The sequence below is a fragment of the Eptesicus fuscus genome, chromosome 22 (assembly GCF_027574615.1).
Source record: "Eptesicus fuscus isolate TK198812 chromosome 22, DD_ASM_mEF_20220401, whole genome shotgun sequence".
NCBI lineage: Eukaryota > Metazoa > Chordata > Mammalia > Chiroptera > Vespertilionidae > Eptesicus > Eptesicus fuscus.
Window position 1 is genome coordinate 25,450,998 of NC_072494.1, and position 22,173 is coordinate 25,473,170.

General features: G+C 41.5%; 1 protein-coding gene and 1 long non-coding RNA gene across 2 annotated transcripts in view; one reads left to right on the forward strand and one right to left on the reverse strand.

The window, feature by feature from the left end:
• Positions 1-15,298: 15,298 nt before the first annotated feature.
• LOC129147973 (uncharacterized) lies at positions 15,299-17,293 on the reverse strand. The gene is made up of 3 exons (XR_008555184.1): positions 17,266-17,293; positions 16,653-16,750; positions 15,299-16,217 (listed from the first exon to the last, which is right to left on the reverse strand). It is a non-coding gene; the product is annotated as an uncharacterized LOC129147973 (long non-coding RNA).
• Positions 17,294-17,895: 602 nt separating this feature from the next.
• SMG7 (SMG7 nonsense mediated mRNA decay factor) overlaps positions 17,896-22,173 on the forward strand; it is a 57,921-nt gene continuing 53,643 nt past the window's right edge. The window contains exon 1 of the mRNA XM_028152148.2: positions 17,896-18,159. Coding sequence (XP_028007949.1) covers positions 18,131-18,159 — 29 coding nt within the window. The 5' untranslated portion in view covers positions 17,896-18,130. The remainder of the gene's footprint in view (positions 18,160-22,173) is intronic.

Consider the following 22,173-nt stretch of genomic DNA (forward strand, 5'->3'; position numbering starts at 1 on the left):
CATAGTTTGAGGACGCCTGGTATAGAGATTGCAAATTTATTCAAGAAAATATTTTCAGAGTCAAAAGAAGGGTGCTTGAGATGCTTTTGCTCACTAGACTTAGAAGTTGCCTTTGAGATAGTAGGAGACTGTTGGTTGCCAACTCCCTTCTTCCTTTTTTTAGGCTCTCAGTCCCATCTACCTTTGGAGTCAGTGTAACTGGGTGACCCAGTTCTGGCCAATGATATACCAGGGCAAGTGAGCTAGGGTGAGAGGGGGGATTCACCTCTGGGAATGATTTTTATTCCTGATAAAAACAGAGGTGGGGTTTCAAACAATTTTATGAGGATGTGATCCTGGAGCTACAGCAGCAATTTTGTTACCATAAGCTGACTATCTGAGAATGAACATTGAATACTCAAAGATATTAGAGTCGAAAGGTTTTTTAAAAGATTTTTTGGCTGCTAGAAGGGGCAATGCGGGGGAAAGAGGACACCTATAATACTTTCAACAATGAAGTGGGGTTTTTTAAAGATTTTTGATGGCATCATCAAGCGACATCTCAACACCACAGCCATCTATGTCCAGATAAATGTGCTAATTGCTTAAGCCACTGTTTGTCACATATTCTGTGACTTGCAGCTGTATGTAGCCTGACTGATACAACAGACCTGGCAAAGGAAAAGGCTCCTATATCCCTGCATAAAAGAAAACTCTCTTTTCTACCTTCTGTCTCAACTAGGGTTGCTATGACACAATTTGACAGGGGTATACATTAGCAATTCTGACACTACTTTGCATGTATACTACAGTTAAGTAAAAAAACAAATTTTGCCCTAACCAGTTTGGCTCAGTGGATAGAGCATTGGCCTGCAGACTGAAAGGTCCCAGTTTCGATTCCTGTCAAGGGCATGTACCTTGGTTGCAGGCACATCCCCAGTAGGAGGTGTGCAGGAGGCAGCTGATCGATGTTTCTAACTCTCTATTCCCTCTCCCTTCCTCTCTGTAAAAAAATCAATAAAATATATATTTTTTAAAAATTTACAAAACAACAAGAAACAAACAAACAAGTTTTCTCACTATCAAAGAAAGAAGTTACAAATAAGCAGAGAAGGCTAGAATGGACCCTGTGGTTCTAGATTAACGTTGACTAGAACTAGTATGAACCCACTATCTGTTGTATACACATGGGTAGAAAGATACAGAAGTAAATATGAATTTGTGTGTATATATGGGTTAGTAAACATACACACATTTCCTTGTCTATCAGTTCAAAAAAAAAGGGCCTACAAGCAATGATACCCCATTAGCAATGAGCACCCAGATCTTGCTTTCTAAACATCAACCTCCAATAAAAGAAACCAAGGCTTCTTGAAGAAATGGCTGATTCTATGACTGAACCAAGGAAAATACAAGTCTGGAGCTGCCTGCAGTGCCTTAAAGTAAGGAAGTGCTAAAATAATAAAGGATAGGGCATGTTTGGGGCATATCGAAGACCACTCACATAATGACTCATAGGACTCAGCCTATAGTTACATTAATGGCTAAAATTTATCACAATGACAGAATAATGTTACACAGCAGATCATGAAGGGAAAAAGATACGTTGGAGAAATCTATCAATAGGCCTTTGATACTGTCCCTGCCAGCCCAGGAGGAGACAACACCAGGTGTGCTACCTTCTCTAACAGTGAGCATGCAGGGCCACATGTGTATGTCTCTCCTCAGGAAGCCCATTTGAGACTTAGAGTTGAGGGCTTTTATTAGGGGATAGTCATGTAGGCATTCTCAGACTGGCAAGTGCCAAAATCCCAGGATCTCAGAAGGAAGCAGGTGTTTGGTACCTGAAGTGAACAAAATAACCTTCCCAGTGTCGGGAACTTTCCATGTCAGTATGGGGAACTCTTCACAAGCCAAGTTCCCAGATGCCAGCCAAGGGCAACCTTGCCAGCAGGCCCTTCTAAAGATAGCAGCCGTGGGCCTGAGATGTTAACTCTTTCCTGTACAGGCCGTATAAAAAGGACACAGAAGCCTACCTACCACTCCCCTGACCAAAGATGGCACAATTTGAACAACAAAATAAATAATTGTAGTATAGCATTATAATTCAAAGACTAAAATAGATATCCATGACTTTATACTGATATCAGTAAGTAAATTAGAAGGGAGAGGACTACATCTTTCTTACAGAATAATTTCAAATAAGTGTAGAAGGAAAATTGTAGGGGAAATTGAAAATCACCATTAGAGCATAACAATGATGATTGCTGTAAGCAAGATTTCCTAAAATTAGTAGATGAAACAGGAAAAGCAGAATGTTTGTATACCCTCAAAGTATCTCACCAAAAAATATTAATTATTGTGGTGATTTAAACATGTATCAAAAATTTTTTTTATAATTAGCCTCCCAGGAGCTGAAGTATAATTCCCTTCTCCCTGAGTGTGGATTGGACTTACTAAGTTCTCCTAACAGAGTCTATAAAAGGGAAGAATAGTATCTTTACAATAGAGAAATCTGGCAGACACTAATTGATCCAAGTGTTCAAAGTTTACAACGTTGGTAATAAGTAATGTTGATATAATGTACCCCTGATGTGATGCAATAAAACGGGTACTTCACCTCTGTGATATTATTTCCCAAAAGCCATAAATTTAGTCTAATCATGAAAAAAATATCAGAAAAAAAACCCAATCCAGGGATATTTTACAAAATAACCTGACCAGTACTATTCAAAATTGTCAAGGTCATGAGAAACAAGGAAAGACTGAGTATCACAGATTGAATGGGGACTTAGACGTAATGATGAAATGTAACATGGACTGGATCTTGGAACCAAAAGGGACACTAATGGAAAAACTGGTGAAATCGGAAGGAAGTCTGTAGTTCAGTTAATAGTATTGTACCAGTGTTAATTTCACAGTGTCAGTCATTGAACAGTGGTTATATAACATGTTAATGTTAGGGGAAGCTGGATGAAGGATATCCGTGAACTCTCTGTACTATATTTCCAACTCTTCTGTAAATCTAAAGTTTTTTCAAAAAAAAAAAATTGTAGGCTGGCACATAACAGTTACTATCTGATGTTAGCTTCTCTTGTTTAATTTACTTTATAATCACCCCCAGAGGGCGATAATGTTGGGAAATCTCTTGTTGCTTCTACTCCAAATAAAAAGTGTATTTCTAACAATGAGTGATTTTGTGGCATTTATAAGCTTGGGAAATTTCATTGCCCTTTAAAAGAACAATGTCATGATAGAAAGCTACCAGGCTGAAAGTTAATGCTTTTGGTCTTTTTTTTTTTTTTTTTTTTTTTTTTTTTTTTAGTTGCTGGGGATGCCTTGGTTTTATTGTCCTATCAGTGGAGACTGGTTTCCGGACGGCCAGCATGGCTGGAGAATTGGGTCTGGACTGTGGCCACTTGGAGGCAAGATGCCCCTACACCAGGCCCTACCCTACAAACCCAACTATCCAAGCCGGTGGTCTGAGGCTGTTTGGAAATACATGACCCAGAATACTGAAATCAAGTCAACACTGAAGCCAGAAGTACCCCAAAACGGGACAGTGTAAAAAGTGTGGCACACGTGGGCCTCACTGCTGGCCCTAAGAGTTCTAGTTGTATCCTATTCTTACCTGTGCTTCATCCTACAGTAAAATGTTTCTTTTCCTCTTATTGGAAGAGAGCTTTGTAAGTTTTACCCTGGCGAAGCTCCTTCTTGCTCAGTGGGCTTTGTAAAGCTACTATGAAGTAGTTATTATTTATGTTCCTACCTACTTCCAAAAGGAATCTAATGGATGGCTCATTCTCCAAATAATTTTGCTAACCCTGGGTCTTTATTCTCATCCAGACCATCTGTTCCTCTTCACCATGAAGTCAGAGCACTAAATTTGTGACAGCACCATCATTTCCATGGTAACAGGATGTGGTCTTCATCACTGAATCCTGATTTCCCTCTGACCAGGATCGAGTAGCTGGAGGATGGCGGAGTACACGCTGACATTTTCCATTCTTTTCATGTTTAGCTTCTCTCCAAAGTTCTTACTTTTCATTTTCAAGTCTTATACTCAGCCTAGATATGTGTTTTTGCCTTTGTCCCGTAAATGATTAGATATGCAAGCCAAAAAATAATAAATAATAAGTGGAGAAATCTCTCTCTCTCTCTCTCTCTCTCTCTCTCTCTCTCTCTCTCTCTCTCACACACACACACACACACACACACACACACACTATGGTATATAAACTTACTTGAAAGTGGGATGATTAGCAAATGCTCTTTGCATTCATATAGAAGAAAAGAGAATAAGAAATGAAAAAATCTATTTTAAAGACAAGAATCTTCTAAGCCTAAGAAATTGGCTTTGATGGCTGAAAAGTAGTGGAAGGCAGCTGACCTCATTCCTGCTCAATGCTTTCCCTATCTCGCTTAGCACCATATGACATAAAAGTCTTCCTGTGGGAGCTCAGACCCTCTGACCAAAGGAAGATGGATCAGCAGCTTTATTCATATAAAGGACTAATACCTGGATATTTTGTCCATTTGTTTTAATCTCACACAACTTTTTCTTCTCTCACACAACAGTTACACAATCTTTAGAGAAACTTCTTAGAACATAATTTGCTGTACTATGGAACTGAGTAAAGGGTATAAAATTTTAAGAGAACTAGTTATTGGAGTATCAGAAGAAAATCCCTGATTGGTACATTAACCTAGCAATTTTACAGGACAGTCTGTAACAGGCAAGGATTGTTGTAATGAGGCTCTGCTGGCATACCACATAACATATTTTATGGATATGTAAGATATATTATAAATGATATATAAAGTTATATATAATATATTATATATGTATATTATAGAAAAAGTGAAATATTTGTCGCCAAAAAATCTGGTATTTGTTTTAAAAATGTGTTTACAAATATCATACTGAATATAATATGCTGCAATTTGATGTTATAAAAAGACTTATCCATGTACTGATATAGAGTGAGTTACTTTAACTTCTGTACAGTATTTTGTTGAAAGAATATACCATAGTTTGTCTGCTCCCTATTTATTCATTCATTCTTGGGGTGTTTCCAGTATTTTATTAATACAAACCATATTGTAATTATCCTTACCTATCTTTTTTTACCAACTACAGATATCTCCTATCTCAGTAAGTGGCATCACCAGGCACCAGGCATAGGTGCTTGGCCCAAAACCTCAAAGTCAATTCTGAACCTTTTCCTTCACACCTTGGACCAAGTTGTCTGTTCTGTATCCTAATCCAACCACTCGCAACACTCTCAAATCCTAGCCACCAACATCTCTTTCCTACCACTGCAGTAGCTTCCTAGCCTACCCCACTCACTCCACTTTACACCATGGACTTTCTGTATTTTTTTTTTTTTCAAGATGTTAAGCTCATTTGCCATACCTTCTTGCCTGAAATGCACTTTCCTCAGAACTTAAACATGTATATTGCTTGTTCCCTCGTTTCTGTGAATTCTTAAATTCACCTTCTCAGGAAGGCCTTCCCTGTCCGTCTAGCTAAAATAGTGCCTCCTGCCTCCAGGTCTTTACCCTGCTAACCTTTGCTTCAAGATACTGAACTGGTATGTATCCATAAGTCTGTCTCAGCTTCATGAGAGCAGTCTTGTTCACCTTTTATTCCCATGGTCCTACTGTGATGGTTGGTTCAGGTAGGAACTTGATAAATATTCATTCAGTAAATGAATGTTTCCTTATGCATTTCTCAACATTTCTTCTGAATTATGTATCTAGAGCTGGTGTCTCTGGATCATAGAATGTGTGGACATGGTATTTCCAAGTTGCTCCTATAGGTGGTTGTAGGAATTTGTACCTCCATCTGCACAAGATCTCTCATTTCCATATAACTGATAGCCAACACTTGGTATTGTCAGATTTAGAATTTCCCCCCCAATCTGATGGATGCTTTAATTTACATTTCTCTGATTACTAGGGAGGTTGAGTGTATTTTTTAAACCAATTTTTCTATAGGTTGTTTTTCTTTCTCTTATTGGTAAAAGTAGTTTATATTATCTGAATATTAATCCTTGGTTTGATATATATGTTGCAATTATCTTCTCCCAGATTGTGACTTTCCTTTAAATATTGTTTCTAGGATATTTTATCAAGCAGAATTACTAAATTTGGAGTGTTCAAATTTATTAGGCTTTTTCTTTATAATCTGTGCTTTTGATGGTACATTTAAATAATCCTTCCTTCCCCTGTGATTATAAAGGTATTCACCTATAATTTCTTCTAATGGTTATAATATTTTTATTTTGTTTCAGGTTTAGATCTTTAACTCATCTGGAGTTTAATTTATAGCAGTGGTTCTCAAACTGTAGTACGGGGATAACTGGAAGTCCCAAGACTTTTTCAGGAAGTTTACAAGGTCAACCCTATTTTTGTAATAATACCAAGACATCATTTGCTTCTTTTCACTCTCATTCTCTCATGAGTAGTAGAATTTTCCAGAGGCTATGTGATATGTAATGATGTCATTACTGATTGGGCAACTTATAAACAGCAGAAACTTAGTGCTCAAAGTTCTGAAGGCTGTGAGGTGTCTGATCAGAACACTAATCTCATTCATGAGGGCTCCACCCTTATAATCTAATCACCTCCCAATGGTCCTACCTACTAATGCCATCACCTAGGAGTTAGGATTTCCACATAAGAATTTGGCCGGGGGGGGGGGGCGGGGGGCAACACAAACATTCACATCATCAAACATGGTAAATATCAATAGCTGTACCCCACATAAACAATAATTGTGGGATCTTCAATAATTTTTAAGAATATAAAGGAGTTCTGAGACCAAAAATTCTGAGAACTGTTGGCATAATGTATGGGATAGGGGTCCCATTTCATTTTTTTTTCAGTTCTCACACATTTTTTGTCCAACTATTTGGAGGCATATTATTATTATTATTATTTCTGTTGCAATTGTAAATGGGATCTTCCCCTGTTACATAGGTGTATAGGTTTCTTATTATTTAGGTATATAGGATTGCTATTGACTTTTTGCATTGATCATGATTTAGCAACATTACTCAACACTTAGTCTAATATATTTTTCTTGAAAAGCCTCTTAGAGATTCTAATTAAAAAACAATGTTTTCTGTAAATATTTTGTACTTTTCCTTGCTAATCACTGAACAGCTTTTTTCTCTTAAATACAGGACTAGAACTTGTAACATAATATTTCATTGTAGAGGTTAGAGCAGGCTCATCATGTTCTTGACTCTAATGATAATACTTCTAGTCTCATAATTAATGTTTGTTATAGATTCTTTGTATATGGTATACTCACATCAATAGTCTTTGTCAGATAAAAGATTTTGTTATTAATTATGTTTCTTGACTTTTCATTTTACTTGTATTTATTGAGATAGGCAGCATATGGATCTTTTCCTTAATCTGATAATAGGTGGGTCATAGATAGATTTTAGAAAGGTCTTTGCATTTCAGCTCAACTTTATTTGTGCTTGATGTATTATATTGTATACTCTGCTAGATTTTATTTTATAATTTATTTAGGATTTTCATATCAAAGTTCAAAAAATGAGGTTTGTCTAAATTTTTCTTTGGTATCCAGATTACAGTAAATTCATAAAATAAGCTGAGTAGACTTTACTCCTATTACCTGGAACAATCTGTGTAGATGGGATTGTGCCATTAACATTGGTAAAGCTCACCTGTAAAACCATTAGGCCTGGTTTCTTTGACAAAACATGGGGGGAGGATGGGAAGGACATTACCAGGAGACTTTTGACTACTGACCTATTTTATTAATTATTGATTTGTTCAGACTTTCTATTTCTTTTTGAGAAAATTTGCACTTTTCTGGTAAATTGTCTATTTTTACCTCAGTTTTCAATTTACTGGTATAAATAAGACCACTCAATATTACAAACTTTACAGTATAACTGATGATATTCTTAACAGCTGTTAAAGTCTTCTCATGTGACACTCTTTACATCCTGAAGCAGAGTCAAGCTCTCCCACAGTACCTATCCAAATTCATATCATACAGAATCTGTGAGACAATAAAATGGTTTATTGTTTCATACCACTATATTATGTTTTGGATTATTGGGGGCGTTTTCTGCACAGCAATACGCAGAACACAAGAAGGAGGCATTTAATAATAGCCTCAGAAAGAGAAAATATCATTTTTGTATCCTGGGTCCTTTCCTGCTGATGTCTCTCACCTCCTTATAAGACGAAACCTCTCCTAGCTAGCTCTCTCATTTTATAGGCAAGCTTTCTGAAGCCACTCAAGTCAGTTTTATTACCATCTACATGCTGATGGTTCCTTGATCTACAACTCTAACTCAGATTTCTCTCAAGTTCTCCAGATCCTCAAGATCTCTAAATCCCAGACAATTGCAGTTCAATGTGTCCAAAACCAACTCATAATCTCCACAGTCATACATCTCTCCAAGTGATTTCTCCACCCATGTTTTCTATTTTCATCCAGTTTCCCAAGCAGAAACCTGGGGGGTCTCCTTGATTTCTTCCTCTCCCTCTCTCATATCCAATAAGTGACCAAGTCTTATCATCATATTTCCATTTAAGGAATTTTTATAGCCCAGAATTTATTAACTATCACCAGAGCCATAGCAGTATAATGAATTAAAGATGAGGTTAAGTGGAATAAAAAAAATTAAAATGTCACTGAAGTCAATGTAAAAATAGTTTTGGTATTGCCCAATGGAACATCAAGTTTGAACGAATAAGAACTTACAAGAGATTGTTAGATTTAGTTAGGAGGTTCTTGGTGGTCTCAAGGTCACCTGAGGGGTAAAAGATGAATTTCTTCAGTGTATATAGTAGTTGGACAACTGTCTGTGTTACTTTGTAATTAGCTAGTTGTTAATATTAATCATAGGAAAGGAGCGAAGGGGAGGCCAGACATTATAAGCTTGGTCATCTGGGCAGCTTCACTAAGAAGCTGCAGTTTGACACTCCCCAGGGAACTACTGGTCCATTCCTTGCAGATCACTGGGGAAAGGGACCCACCAAGGGGGAAGATGGATGCTTACGCAGTGAAGTTGAGGTTATGCAGGGAAGATGCTTGCCTGTCAGTCTAATCTGGGAAACAAATCATTGGCTAGAGGGGGAAAATCTGCATACAAAGGAATTACATTGTTCCTCTTGCTTTGCTCCTGCTTCCTTGCACTCACCCATGCTCCCTCCATAGCCAGGTGTCCCTAGAAGCCACATGGCCCAAAGCCATGCAGACCCCACATGCAATGGGCTGCAGCTGGGAACACGAGCTAATCTGGACTGTATTCCATATGGAATGGAGGCTCTGGGCAGGAGCGCTGCTGAAGACGAAGTGGGACTTCTTTTCCTTGGCGGGACAGAGGGAGATGGGACCTTGGGAACTCGGGTTTAATTCCGCAGAAATGAAACTTTCCATGACACCTCATCCTCCTATGGGGGCCTCAGGAAATTCTTACTCCGTGGCACCCCAAGAAGCTCACTTCCACCAGCAACAGGTGGGGGACACAGAGAGCACCCCACTGATAATATCTGGACTGCGCTGTTTTGTGTTGTTTTAAATGTTTTCATTTTCACCAAAATGGGTAAGAGTTGGGTGACATCACACTTTGTACCCACAGGTTAAATTCAAATGATACTTTTTTTTTTTTTTGAGAATAGTCTTCAAAATGACAATGCAAAGTTTCTCATGGTACATACCAGCCTCCTTGAAGTGGCTCATTACATAGAATTATCTCCAACTGTCACAGATTATAGGCAAGGAGAGCCAGAACGTCCCTTCAGAAGACAGGGATTGCTGAGTCTGCAGGCATATTGCAGAGGTCACCAAGTCCCTTCCTTGTTTTTAAGACAGAATGGGAATCTAGTCTCTTCTTAATATCTCTCAATTAAAGCAGATTTTAATAGATAGATGTCTAACAACTGTTACTACCACCAGGCAGTGCAATTCTTGACTCATCCATTTCTTCTTCCTCTTCTTCCAGACTCTATGGTTTCCTTTCTTCGTGTTCTCTTTCCTTACGCTTGCTTCCTTCTCCGTTCAGTTTTCCTGCCTCTCTCTCTCTCTCTCTCTCTCTTTTTTTCTCACCCATAAATAGAAACCAAAAATGTTGAGGTTCCTGACTGGTTACATTCCAGATAAATAAGGAAATGCAGGTTGTTGTATAACTGGGAGAGGTCAGGGGTGTGATCTAAAGTTGAGAGAAGAGGAGGGTTTTAAAGGTAAAGGAAGGCAAAAAGGTTAAGTATAGGTTTCATTTTAGACTTTTATTACATAAAATGATTCTTTTGTGAATTCCATCTAGGCATTCCATCTTTCACAGGTGATCCAAAATTACCAAAGATGGTCAATAACATGTATTCAAAGATGATCACCTTCATTAGTTTTTGTTTATACAAAAGTATCAGTACCCAATATTGCATTAGAGTGAGCCTTAGGAAATGCCTTAGGAACTGTCTATAAGAACTTGTGTGTGTTTTTTTCAACCACCAGGATGTAAAATGTCACTGAATTCAATGTAAAAATTGTGTTGGTATTGCCCAATGGAACATAAAGTTTGAAAGAATAAGAACTTACAAGAGATTGTTAGATTTAGTTACATTTATCTTTAACCTATCTCCTTTTCAATTTCCAGTGTTACTTTCAGGCTCTTGTGATGTAGCAGGTAGCCGAGACATTGTTTAAAAATAATGACCAACAAACTCCTAATAACAACAACAAGAAATCTATCTTACTTTTTGGTTGGTGGGAGATATTGAAAAATATAAAAATAAACAGCCACCCATCAATAGTTTGTCTCACAGAAATAACTGCTATTAATATTTTCTTGTATTTCTGACCATTTCCTAGGCAATTCTATTTCATAATTACATTTATATATGCGGTTTTGTATCTTCCGGGCATGTGCTAGTTTAGAACACTTTTAGTCATGGTTTCCCATCCCTTTTCTGGCCAGTGGAACTGTATATGCTCCTTTTCCTGCTGGGAAATAGAATTTGAAAAAAGTAAACTCTGCAGTCTCCTTCTGAAGGAGACATTAAGTGGATTATCTAGGTGCATGTCTGTTCTTTATCTCAGGGTAGAATGGCTCTAGGGTCCCCTACCACAGATTTATCCTCTATAATTGCCCCCATTTATTTGATTCTCCTCTAAACTTTAAATTCTGAAAGCAAGACTGTATACACATTTCTACACCAGTACCAGCCTATGACCCTTTATGTAAAAAATTCTCAGTATATTTTTGGAGATTGAATGAATGAAAGGAAAAGGAAACACTACAATTCTAGAGGATCTGTAACTCATCAAGCCTTCTCCTCAGTGTCAGGATGCATGCATCTGGATTAAACTTCCCAGAAGTAAAATATAGATTTAGATTTGTCTCGAACGAGTAGAGAAAGATAGGAATTGATCATCAGTGGAGCATCCCCTTTGGACCCTAAACTCCTGACTCTACCTAAGATTCCTACTGTGCTTTAATTCTTACATTTGGCTCTCCACAAATATTTATAGAAAATTAATTTCTGCCGAAACCGGTTTGGCTCAGTGGATAGAACGTCAGCCTGCGGACTCAAGGGTCCCAGGTTCGATTCCGGTCAAGGGCATGTACCTTGGTTGCGGGCACATCCCCAGTAGGGGGTGTGCAGGAGGCAGCTGATCGATGTTTCTCTCTCATCGATGTTTCTAACTCTATCCCTCTCTCTTCCTCTCTGTAAAAAATCAATATAAAAAAAAAAAAGAAAATTAATTTCAACTCTTTCCTCATTTAATAATCATTGTAACATGTAGGCCACTGCTGGCTACATTTTGGAAATAGTGGCATTCCCATATTTGGCATGCCTATAGGCTTGGTCCCACCACAGGGACATTGTTAAAGAACTAAAACCACACATATCCTATTGGACAAAGTATTGGATCACTCGAGGGACATTAATAACAAGCTTACAGCTAATTAGAGAGAGAGAGAGAGAGAGACAGACAGAGACAGAGACAGAGACAGAGACAGAGAACCATTCCAGAGATGTCAGTTATCTGGCTCCTGATGAGCCTCCTTATCCTTTTTAGCTTTGGCAGATCTCATCTCATTCAAACAAAATTGATAATGAACTGAGACATCCTCTGTAAGTAGATGGAAACTGTTTTCTCTCTTAACAAGTTATATTTGATCAAGATGCAATTGGTCATAAGGTTTTGAGGCAGTGTGCTGTGTACCGCTCTCTCTACAAATGCAATTTTACAACATTTTGTGTTTGTTTTTAGAAAATCAAGTTTAATTCCTATTAACTGCAGTGTGAAGTTGAGTGTGTGAAGCTCTGATTCACCTCATTTGCATAAAGAGAGCAGCACCACCTGTTGAGTGCCTTCAAGGTTCCGGGACTGCTAAGTTTATTACATACATTATCTAAGGTTGGAGAAGAGGCAGGCAAGGACCAGATCACATAAGTCATCCAAAGGATCAGTAACTGTATTCTAAGGGCAATGGAAAGCCAATGGAAATTTTAAGCCAGAAAATAAAAATTTAAAAATTTAAAAGCTTAATGTGGCTAAAATGTGAAATATAAGAATACATTAATTTACTGTTTAATGTGTTCTGAAATGTGCTCTACTATCCAGTAATCCAATAATATCAGTATATATATGACAAAAGTATCTAGATTTCTGATATGTAGAATTTTTCTGAGAACTGAGAAGACCCTAGGGTAGTTAAGCAAAGTGGAGCAGTACTTGGGTACATATTCTTAGTATGCCCATGTCTCTTTGCCTTTCATTAATACTGTTTTAACTTGAATTGCAAATGGAGGTGATAAAATAATAAGGGCGGGAAAGGAGAGAGGTGTGCCCGTGTGTACGTCTGTGTGTGTGTGTGTGTGTGTGTGTGTGTGTGTTTTCCCATGGTTTTGGAGAAGAGCAAATTTATGACAATGAATGTCAGTATCACATTTTCTGTGCTCAAAAATAGCAGTCTACAGTATAAAAATCAGGAAAGTGAAAACTACTGGGTAATACAACAGATTTTGAATTGAAATACATTAGTTTTTTACTAGGGATCCCAAGATGGCTCTGGTAGTATTTGGAAGAATAAAGAGATCCATGAACACTAAGGCCCTCGGATAATATAGAGTATTGCAGACTAAAGTTTTAATTTTCTTTCACTTTTTAAAATTGATTTCCAAGAAGAAGGGAGAGGGAGAAAGAGATAGAAACATCAATGATGAGAGAGAGTCATTGATTGGCTGCCCTGTACACCCCCTACTGGGGATCAAGCCTGAAACCTGGGCATGTGCTTTGACTGGTATTGGAACTGGTGAACTCTTCATTTATGGGTCAACACTCAACCACTGAGCAACACTGGCCTGGAAGCAGATAAGATTTTAAGGTGTGATTCTTTCCTAGAGATATGGTCTTATGGGGAGTTGGGAAAAATTCTTGAAGATTAATAAGGTTCTTTTTTTCTCTTGGATTGTGGACTGCATTGCTTCCTGACAGTTCTCCAGGCTCAGTGACTCCCTCTTAGGAGTGAATAAGTAAGTATATACCTAGCAAACTTCTTTGAGAAAGACTGCTGACCCTTGGTCTAAGAAATCATGAGCTACAGGAGATGTGCGTTTAGTTGTCAGTTTGTCAATCTGACTCATTTTTTTCAAAGAGAATGAATCACTCATTTGATTGACTCATGTAGCTCCATGGTACAAGGTGTGGTAGCACAAAGAGCACAGGCCAGCTTCAGGCACATTACGTACCTGAGTACTGCAATTGATCAGTCATTCTTCTCAACATAAAAACACATTTATTAAGTACCTAATTGTATACATGACTTGAAAACATTCTTACTATGTAGGCTAACTATCAGAATAAATTAGCACTTGTTAAGGTTTCGTGGAATAGGTAAGATGTCTATTATTATAAAAAGGGAGGCGGCTAGCTATGTATTAATTGTCAGGTTACCAAAGCTCGGAGTAAATTTGGTAGGAATATTAAGAGTAGCTTCTCAGCAAGTGCTTGATGTCTGGTTGAAAACTGGCCGCGCTGCTTACTTGGGCACAGATGTAGTTATGTTAGGCTGTTTTTCATGATAAAAGGTGTTTTAAGTTTCAACCCTCTAGAATCTGATGCTCAATATCCTGATATTGTATTCTTTTCTGTAATCAGAGTCATGGATAAAGAAATCTATCTTCTTTACCACCCTGCCCCCCCCCTCCAAAAAAAAGAAATCTATCTTCTAGCACCGAATGAGAATAGATTTCGGTATATGGCCAGACCTGAGTATGATAGCCAAAGATTAAACAAGTTATTATTTAAAAAAAAATTTTATGCTTCAGCAGTTCTAAATTATTCATTTTTGCTTGCTATAAAAGAGCAAGGAGGCAAAAAAAAAAAAGAAAGAAAAATTAGCATTTATCCAGTGCCAGTGTAGGATGTCAGGCACTCATATACTCAGTCACATCAATCATCATTAAAATTGACAAGGAGCAGGTAATAGGTGATGTTTCCATTTTGTCAAGGAAGAAACTGAAGTTCAGAGACTGAGATGGGAATAGTTGGAATGCTTACTCAGGTATGCTAGCTTATGATCTTCCCCTAAAATCACTTAGGCACAAACTGGAAAACTTGAACTCAGGTAGGATGAAATGAAATGAGACAGCTTCTTCTCTTTATTTTGATTTAGATATAATCTGTATCTGCACGGGGGCGGGGGGGGGAGGCAAATAAAATCTATTGCAGAAAGATGCTTGTATTCTACAAATCTGTTGATGGGGAGGGGCAATAGGAAGAGATGAGATTAGGAAATGTACATTAAGCAACAGGTCAATCCTGGGTCCTAATTTTTCTGAGTCCTATTGATTTTTTAAAGTATTTTCAAAATGGGCATCAGTGTCTCATAACCTGTAAAATGTGAATGTTGCTGTCCTGCCTAACTAGACGGACACTATAAAGGACACTATAAAGCTACTGAACAAGCTTTAAAAAGTTATTAGGAAAGTTGCTATAAAATACAAAGATTGTTTATCTTTTGGACCCTCACCTGTGTACCTAAATTACTTTGTTCTTACCTTAATTACCACATCTATCATATTGCATCCTAATCACTTCTCTACTCTCTGGTATCTTGACCAGCAGGTGGTTCCTCCAAGACAAGGACCATGTCTTTTTTTATTGCAGTATCCATAGTAACCTAGACAGTGCCTGAAATATAACAAGTGCTCAGAAAAAGTTTCTGAATAAACAACACAATAAAAGGATTCATTATATATATATATATATATATATATATATATATATATATATATATATATATATATATATATAATTGATTTCAGAGAGAAAGGGAGAGAGAAACATCAGTGATGAGAATCACTGATTGGCTGCTTCCTGCACACCCCCTACTGGGGACTGAGCCCGCCACCCGGACATATGCCCTTGACCAGAATCGAACCAGGTGGACTCTCTATCCACTGGGCAAAACCAGCTAGGACAAGGATTCATCTTTTTTTTTATCCTAGCCTCCTTATTTCCAAAATCAGAAGAGTAATATTTTTCTAGGTTGCTTATCAGGAGTGTCACGATACATGCTCATGTACTCTCATTACTGGAGATAGGGCCCACCAAGAAGGTATCATTATGATGATTACTAAAGGGGTGATTATTATACATCACAAAAGTTTTATTCTGGCTAAAATCATTTTTTTTTTTGAAATCTAGCCAATACATTTCAGGAGAGAAACGTAGGGCGTGTGGGGTAATATGCAGGAATAATCTCCATCTCTGGGCTCTCAGGGTCGAAGAACCAGAGATGAGAGCAACCCCTCACTAGGTGGCTCCCTTTCCCGCGAGTGGGCGGCGCGTGGGCGCGGGGAGGGCGGCCAGGGGCATTGTCCAGCCGCAGTCACCATCGCGCAGGAGGGGCAGAAGTTCAGCTTCCGTCTCGTTCATCGTCATCTGTCTTTGGGATTGATTTCCAAGCAGCCCGTGCTTTCATTTCCTCCAAACTTACACATGATGTTCCAAACAGACGACGGTTGGTCCGGTCTCTCAGTAGATGCAATGTCAGGGGAGGGTCTTGCCTGTCCACCGGGCCTGGAAGACGGCAGGAATCAGGGACTCAAACAGAATCAGCCCATCAAAATCCTGATTTTCACTATCCCCGTGAGGCCGACATTTCTGGAGGGTTTCACACATCCCAAAGGACTTTGGGAGAGCTGCTTCAACGGCGCCACAGGACGAGCTGAAAATAGAATGGATGTCAAATGCCTTCAAACCAGTAGGATGACTTCTCCAGCGGCTTCTCACACTCTCAGTACCACTGGCCCCATTCTCTATTTCTGTTTTTAGGCCCAAACCTGACTCAAAAATACACAGGCATTCAAAAAGATTTGTTCTAATGAAAAAAAAAATGTTTCCCTAGACGCCTCTCATCGGAACTTCGCGCCGGTATCTAGGGATGGTTTTTGTTTTTAAATCCTATTTTCCCCAACCCTTTCCCTCTCCAACCCGAGACACAAGAGTGGCAAGTTCTAAAACACTGCAGACTCGTCAGAGAATGAAGTTCGCAAAGAAGGGAGAAACTCGGTCTCCTTTGGATAATCAAGCGGGACCTCCACTGGGGGGTACAACCGCTAGCGTCGCGCCACCTCCTTGGTCCTAAAAGATGGAAACCCACTTGTTAGCTTCCTAGGATGTGTTCCCTCTCACGCCGGCCTCCTGGCGGCAGGTGGTGGCTCCGGAAGGCCGGAGCGGGGGATTCCGAGGAGGCTCCGTCTACGAGGGAGGGTGTAGGGTGGGGTTTGGGGGATTCCTATAAGACGGAGGGGGGGGGGGGGGGGCGACCCGCTGGGAAAAGTGGAATGTCCCTTCCGCAGGCAGGAGAGCGATCGCGGCTGTCGTGTGCCGTTCTCCTCCCTCAGGGACCCCGCCTTGGCGGGATCCCGCCTCCCGGAGCCCGAGGCTGTAGTGGGGAAACCCCTCGGCCGCCACAGCCCAGCGCCGCCGCCTCGTCCCCCCGCTCCGGCCCGCCGCCTGCCAGCCTTAGGGCCCTGCGTCTTCTTCGCAGGCCCGGCCCTCTCCACGCCCGGCAGTGAGAGGAAGCTATGGAGGTGGTTCCCGCACTCAAGCGGGCGGAAAAGCCCATGGTGAATGCCTCGGGGTCTCCCCCGATGCTGCGGGCAGGGGAAAGGGAGGAGGAAACGAACTTCCCCGCCCGGGAGAAACACCCGGATTCCCAACCTGGGGGAGGCCTTTCGATGTAAGGGAAGCCGTGGGGAAACCCTGGGCACCTTCCCGGGTATCTATTCGCCAAGGGAGGGTCAACCGGTTGGCGCACATTGGTTACCATGACGATACTACAGCTCCAGTTTCCATGGCAGCTGCTTATCCAATCCCGTTGGTTTCCTTTCTCTTCTTCCCTGGGCTCCACCCCATCCCCTCCAACAGTCCCTGCGTGCGGGGGGAGGGGCCGCGGAAAACAAGAAGGGGTCCTTCGTGTCACTCTAGGGCACGAGGGGAGACCGGAGTCCAGACTGGCGGGCGGAACTGTAGGAGGAAGGGGCGCCGTTTCCGGCAGGGACGAGTGGAGGATTGGAACAAGGAAGAGAGAAGTCGGGTGGAGTTGAAAGACGGGGGAAGACTTTGAGTGTGACTCCCCGTAGATTTGGGCTCGATGGTCCCGGTGAGGCTGGGGTTGCCCCCTTGCGCGGGGGAGAGGCGTGGATTGGCCGGAAACCGCCCAGCGCCCGCAGCGGGCTACTCAGCGACCGCACAGCTGCAGCCCAGGTAGCTGATCCCCTGGGGAAGCAGTACCGAGTCGGAAATCACCGAGGGGCCGGCGCCGCTGAAGTCTCGCGAGAGGGATTCCTACTTCCTTCCTCCGCTTCTCCTCTTCCCCCCGCCCCTTCCCACACCCCTCCCCCCTCCCTCCTCCCGGGTCGGAGTGTCCCTGCGCCCCACGGGCCGGAGCTGCAGCGAGAGCAGCTTTCCCCGGTCCCTCCCCTTCGCCTCACTCACCCCCACCCCCCCGCCGAGCGAGGAGGAGCCGGAGGAGAGGAAGATGGCGGCGGCCGCCAGCACCCGCGGGGCCGCGGGGCCGCTCCGAGGAGCCTGAGGAACCCCTAGAGGCTTCGCGGGAAGACGCGGCGGCGGAGGATGAGCCTGCAGAGCGCGCAGTATCTCCGGTGAGTGCCGGGCCGGCCCGGACGGAGGGGAGCGGGCCGAGGGTTGGGGCATGGGAGCCACCGACACAGAGGTGGTATATCCGGGGTGGCGGGGGAGTTGCCGTGTCCTCTCTTTCCCCGGCGGGAGGTGGGGGCTGGAGGGGGGCCCCCCCGCGCGAGGCGGCGGAGCGGGCGCACAGGGGTGTCCAGCCCCTGCGGGTCGGGCTGAGTCCCAGCGAAGCCGGCTCGCCTCGGTGCGGGGAAGGAGGTTACGGAAGCGGGAGCATGTGTGCGCGCGCGCTCGGGTCGCGGGCTCGCTGGTGCGGGCTGGGGAAAGCGCCCGGGGAGGCGGCGGCGGCGACCCGGAGTGGGAGGTGGGTGTGGAGGAGTCTGAGCCCCGTGGCGGGGGAAACGTGGTTGTGGTATGGAACTGGCTGGAGCGGTGCGGAATGGGAAGACTGGGAGGAAATGTGCACACCTGGGATGTGTGGGGGGCTGGGGGAGGAGGACTGGAGGAGGGAGAAGCCGCAGGAAACCGGAGTGAGTTCTTCATTCTCGGGTTGGAGGTACTGAGGAATCCTGCCATCTGTAGTTAGTTGGCGGAGTGGGGGTGGGGGCACGAAGAGAGGTAATGGATGAGGAAGTGAGGAGCGAGAGAGGTACGACGGACGGGGTTGGGTTCCCCTGCAGAAACTGGGTTAGAACCAGTGTAGTCGGGAGATACCATTCTTTAAGAGTGGCGTAAGGAACTTGCATGTCGGAGGTAGAATGACGCATGGATACAGTGTGCGGGTATGAGATGTGTCTGGAGTGGGGTGAGGGTGGGGGCGATTGATACACGTTTTAGGAGTGGGGAAGATGCAGACACATTGGAAGCAAGCATACGAGGGCGAGAGCATATTGAGTGGAGAAGACACCAGCTATTTATTGTGCATCCAGGAAGGTTCCATGGAAGCTGAATTAAGAACTTGGGAAGTAGAGGTACACAAGGGTCAAAATCTTGATGGCAGAGAAAAGTAAGGTTGTTACACCCTGAGATTAATTGGGGAGTTGCTACTGTTTAAAAGGGGAAGGCTGACTTTAAAGTGGGTCCCTTTGTCTTTAGGAGCAGAACCAAGAAAGGCAGGCTTGTTACCACAAAGTGGTTTCATACCTTGCAGAGGAGGAAATTGGATGGGGTAGACGTCTGAAATGAGCAGAAAAGTCACTTGAGTTGTTTAGCGAAGTGAAAGTATTGATTGGTTGAATGCCAGAGTATAACAGGGACAGGGATCCACACAACATGTGTGCCCAATGACTTATTGGGTAGTTGGAAGGATGTCTGTATATCAAGGCCCTTTTTTTCCCCCTCCTCTGATATCTGTTTATTGTTTAATATGTCAGATAAACTTAATACACCTGCGGGAAAGATCTGTGGTAGATGCTGTAGAGGGGTGGGTATGGAAACTGATCATCCGGATAGTCCTTTTAGTTTTAAGGAATTTGCAGTTTAGTATACATTAGGCAAGTAAATAAGTAACAGCACAGAGTGAAAATGGTAAGTGTCATAAAAGATGCCAAGTGTTATAAAAGTCCAAAGGCAGATTACTTCAGCACTTGGTGGGAATCAGGAAAAATGTCCTTTGCTCATTTACTCATTCATACACTCATGATTCATCAGTTATTTTGTTGATCACCTATATAGGAGACCTTATACCAGCTGCTATGAATAGAAAAGTAAGAACTCCACCCACTGCTTACAGAGTTTACAGTTTGTTAGGCTTCAAGGGGAAAATGGCACTTAAAATGGTCCTGAAGGATAAACAATATTGGATTGTTTATCCAATATTATTATTATCCAAATTATTTATCTAATAATAAAAGTGTGGGTTGAGAAGAGTGGAATCCAAATGGAAGGAAACTGAGCAGAGATATGTAGATAGGGAGGTTGGGGGCTTGGAGAGGTGTTCAGTCCAGTTACACAAGAACATAGAGCGATACAGCTGGAAAAACATAAGAGTTTTATAAGTTATTAAGTTTTACACCTTCCTTTTATAGATGAGGAAAGATAGCCCAAAGAAGTTAAAATTATTGAGAATCATATAGCTGGTGTGTGGAAGCTCTGTAACTCAAATGTAGGTCTTTTAAGTCCAAATCAGCTGCATTGTGCAAATGCAGGGGAAAGGGAGGAGGAAACGAACTTATCCATTCTTTCCATAAATATGTTTTGAGAGCTTACTATCTAGGCACTGAGGATATTGTGGTGAGCAAAATGAACACATGAATAGGTTTATCAGGTGGTGACAATACTAGGAAGAAAAATAAAGCAAGAGAAGGTGACCACTTGATAAGGTGCCCATATTTGAGAGGGTCTTGACTCTCATGATCTATAGTTTATAGTTAAAATGAATGGGCAATAGAGAATCTGAGTTGGTTTGTTTAGAAGGAAATTCACACGTTCATAGCTATGTATTAGAAAGATGAACCTGTGTAGTGTAATGGGCAGTTAAGGCCAGAAATAAGGTGATGGAAGTGGGACAAAAAGGTATGATAAAAAGCAGATCGGGAGAGTAGTGGGAATATTAATGGGAAGATCACTTGGCTTTGAGGGGCTTCTGTGTTAATATATATCTTATATTTTGTAAGTCAACATGGTCCAGAAGACTTATCCTTAAGATGTGAAATCAGTGGTAGACAGCTGGAGATGAATTTAGTTCATAGAAGAAGGGAGAAAGAATAAGAGTGAACACAATGTTTGAATAACCTTTATTTTCCAGTTGAACAGGTAAAATGGAGCTGTCGTAAGACCTGGAGTCCCTTAGAGCAACGGTCGCCAACCGGTGGTCCGCGAGGTCCGAAAGGTTGGTCACCGCTGCCTTAGAGGTTCCTCGGAGCCAATCTTTTCTCAGTCTTGCACACCTGTCCTAAGTAAATAAAGCAAGACTTAGGGCTAATAGTAGTCTGGGACAAGCCTTTCTAATAAAGGCTTCCACCAGCCCAGATGTCCCCTCTCCCTCTTAAGATAATCATTCTATTAAAAGTTTGGTGTGGGGAGACTAGAGAATGTCTTCAGGGAAGCATTATGTTCACTTTTCTTTGATAAAAAAGGAACTTGGTTTTTATAGACAACTCAGGAAGGATGCTGGGTATTACCGAATGAGTATAGTTGAGGGTATAGCAGTTATTCATTGTGACTTTGACTTTAGGTCTTGTCTACCTTTGTCAGTATAAGAGCATGACTGGGCAACTTTTAAACTGCATAGCTACAGATCTTCCCCATGTAGATGAAAATTAGTTTTGTCTCAGCTGAATTAATTTGTTAGAGTAAGTGAGCTGGGTGTCTCATATTGAAATTGTAGGGTGGTGGCAAACCCAGGAGCAAGGTGGTAGTTTCAAAAGCCTAAGAAATGAGGATATGAGTTAAGAAGCAGTAGTAAGACAAGGAAAGAAAAGGGATTTAACATCAAGTGAACCAAATTAGTCTTGAGTTGTAGAAATAGAGCAGAGTTGAAAGATAGGAAAAACTGTTTTCTGAATGGGAAAGGAGGTGGTGATCTGGGCAAGAGAATGTGAAACTTTTTTTTGTTAGAAGGGATGTGTCATTTAAAAAAAGACAGCGACTGACAAGACTCCTATCCAAATGAATAAGTTGAGAATACTTTTCTACACTTTATAAAATAAGACATGTTCTTTTTTTTTTTAATGTTATCATTTTTCCTTTTTTTTTTAATATACATTTGTGGGTTTTTTAAAAATATATTTTTATTGATTTCAGAGAGGAAGGAAGAGGGAGAGAGAGATAGAAACATCCGTGATGAGAGAGAATCATGGTGGATCGGCTGCCTCCTGCAAGTCCCCCACTGGGGATCGAGCCCACAACCCCGGCATGTGCCCTTGACTGGACTTGAACCTGGGACCTTTCAGTTTGTAGGCTGATACTCTATCCACTGAGCCAAACTGGCTAGGGCAAGACATGGTCTTAAATATAGGGATTCTAGACTGTCATTGGAAATTTATTACCCAGTTTAAAAAAAAATCAGTATTTTCTCTTGATTT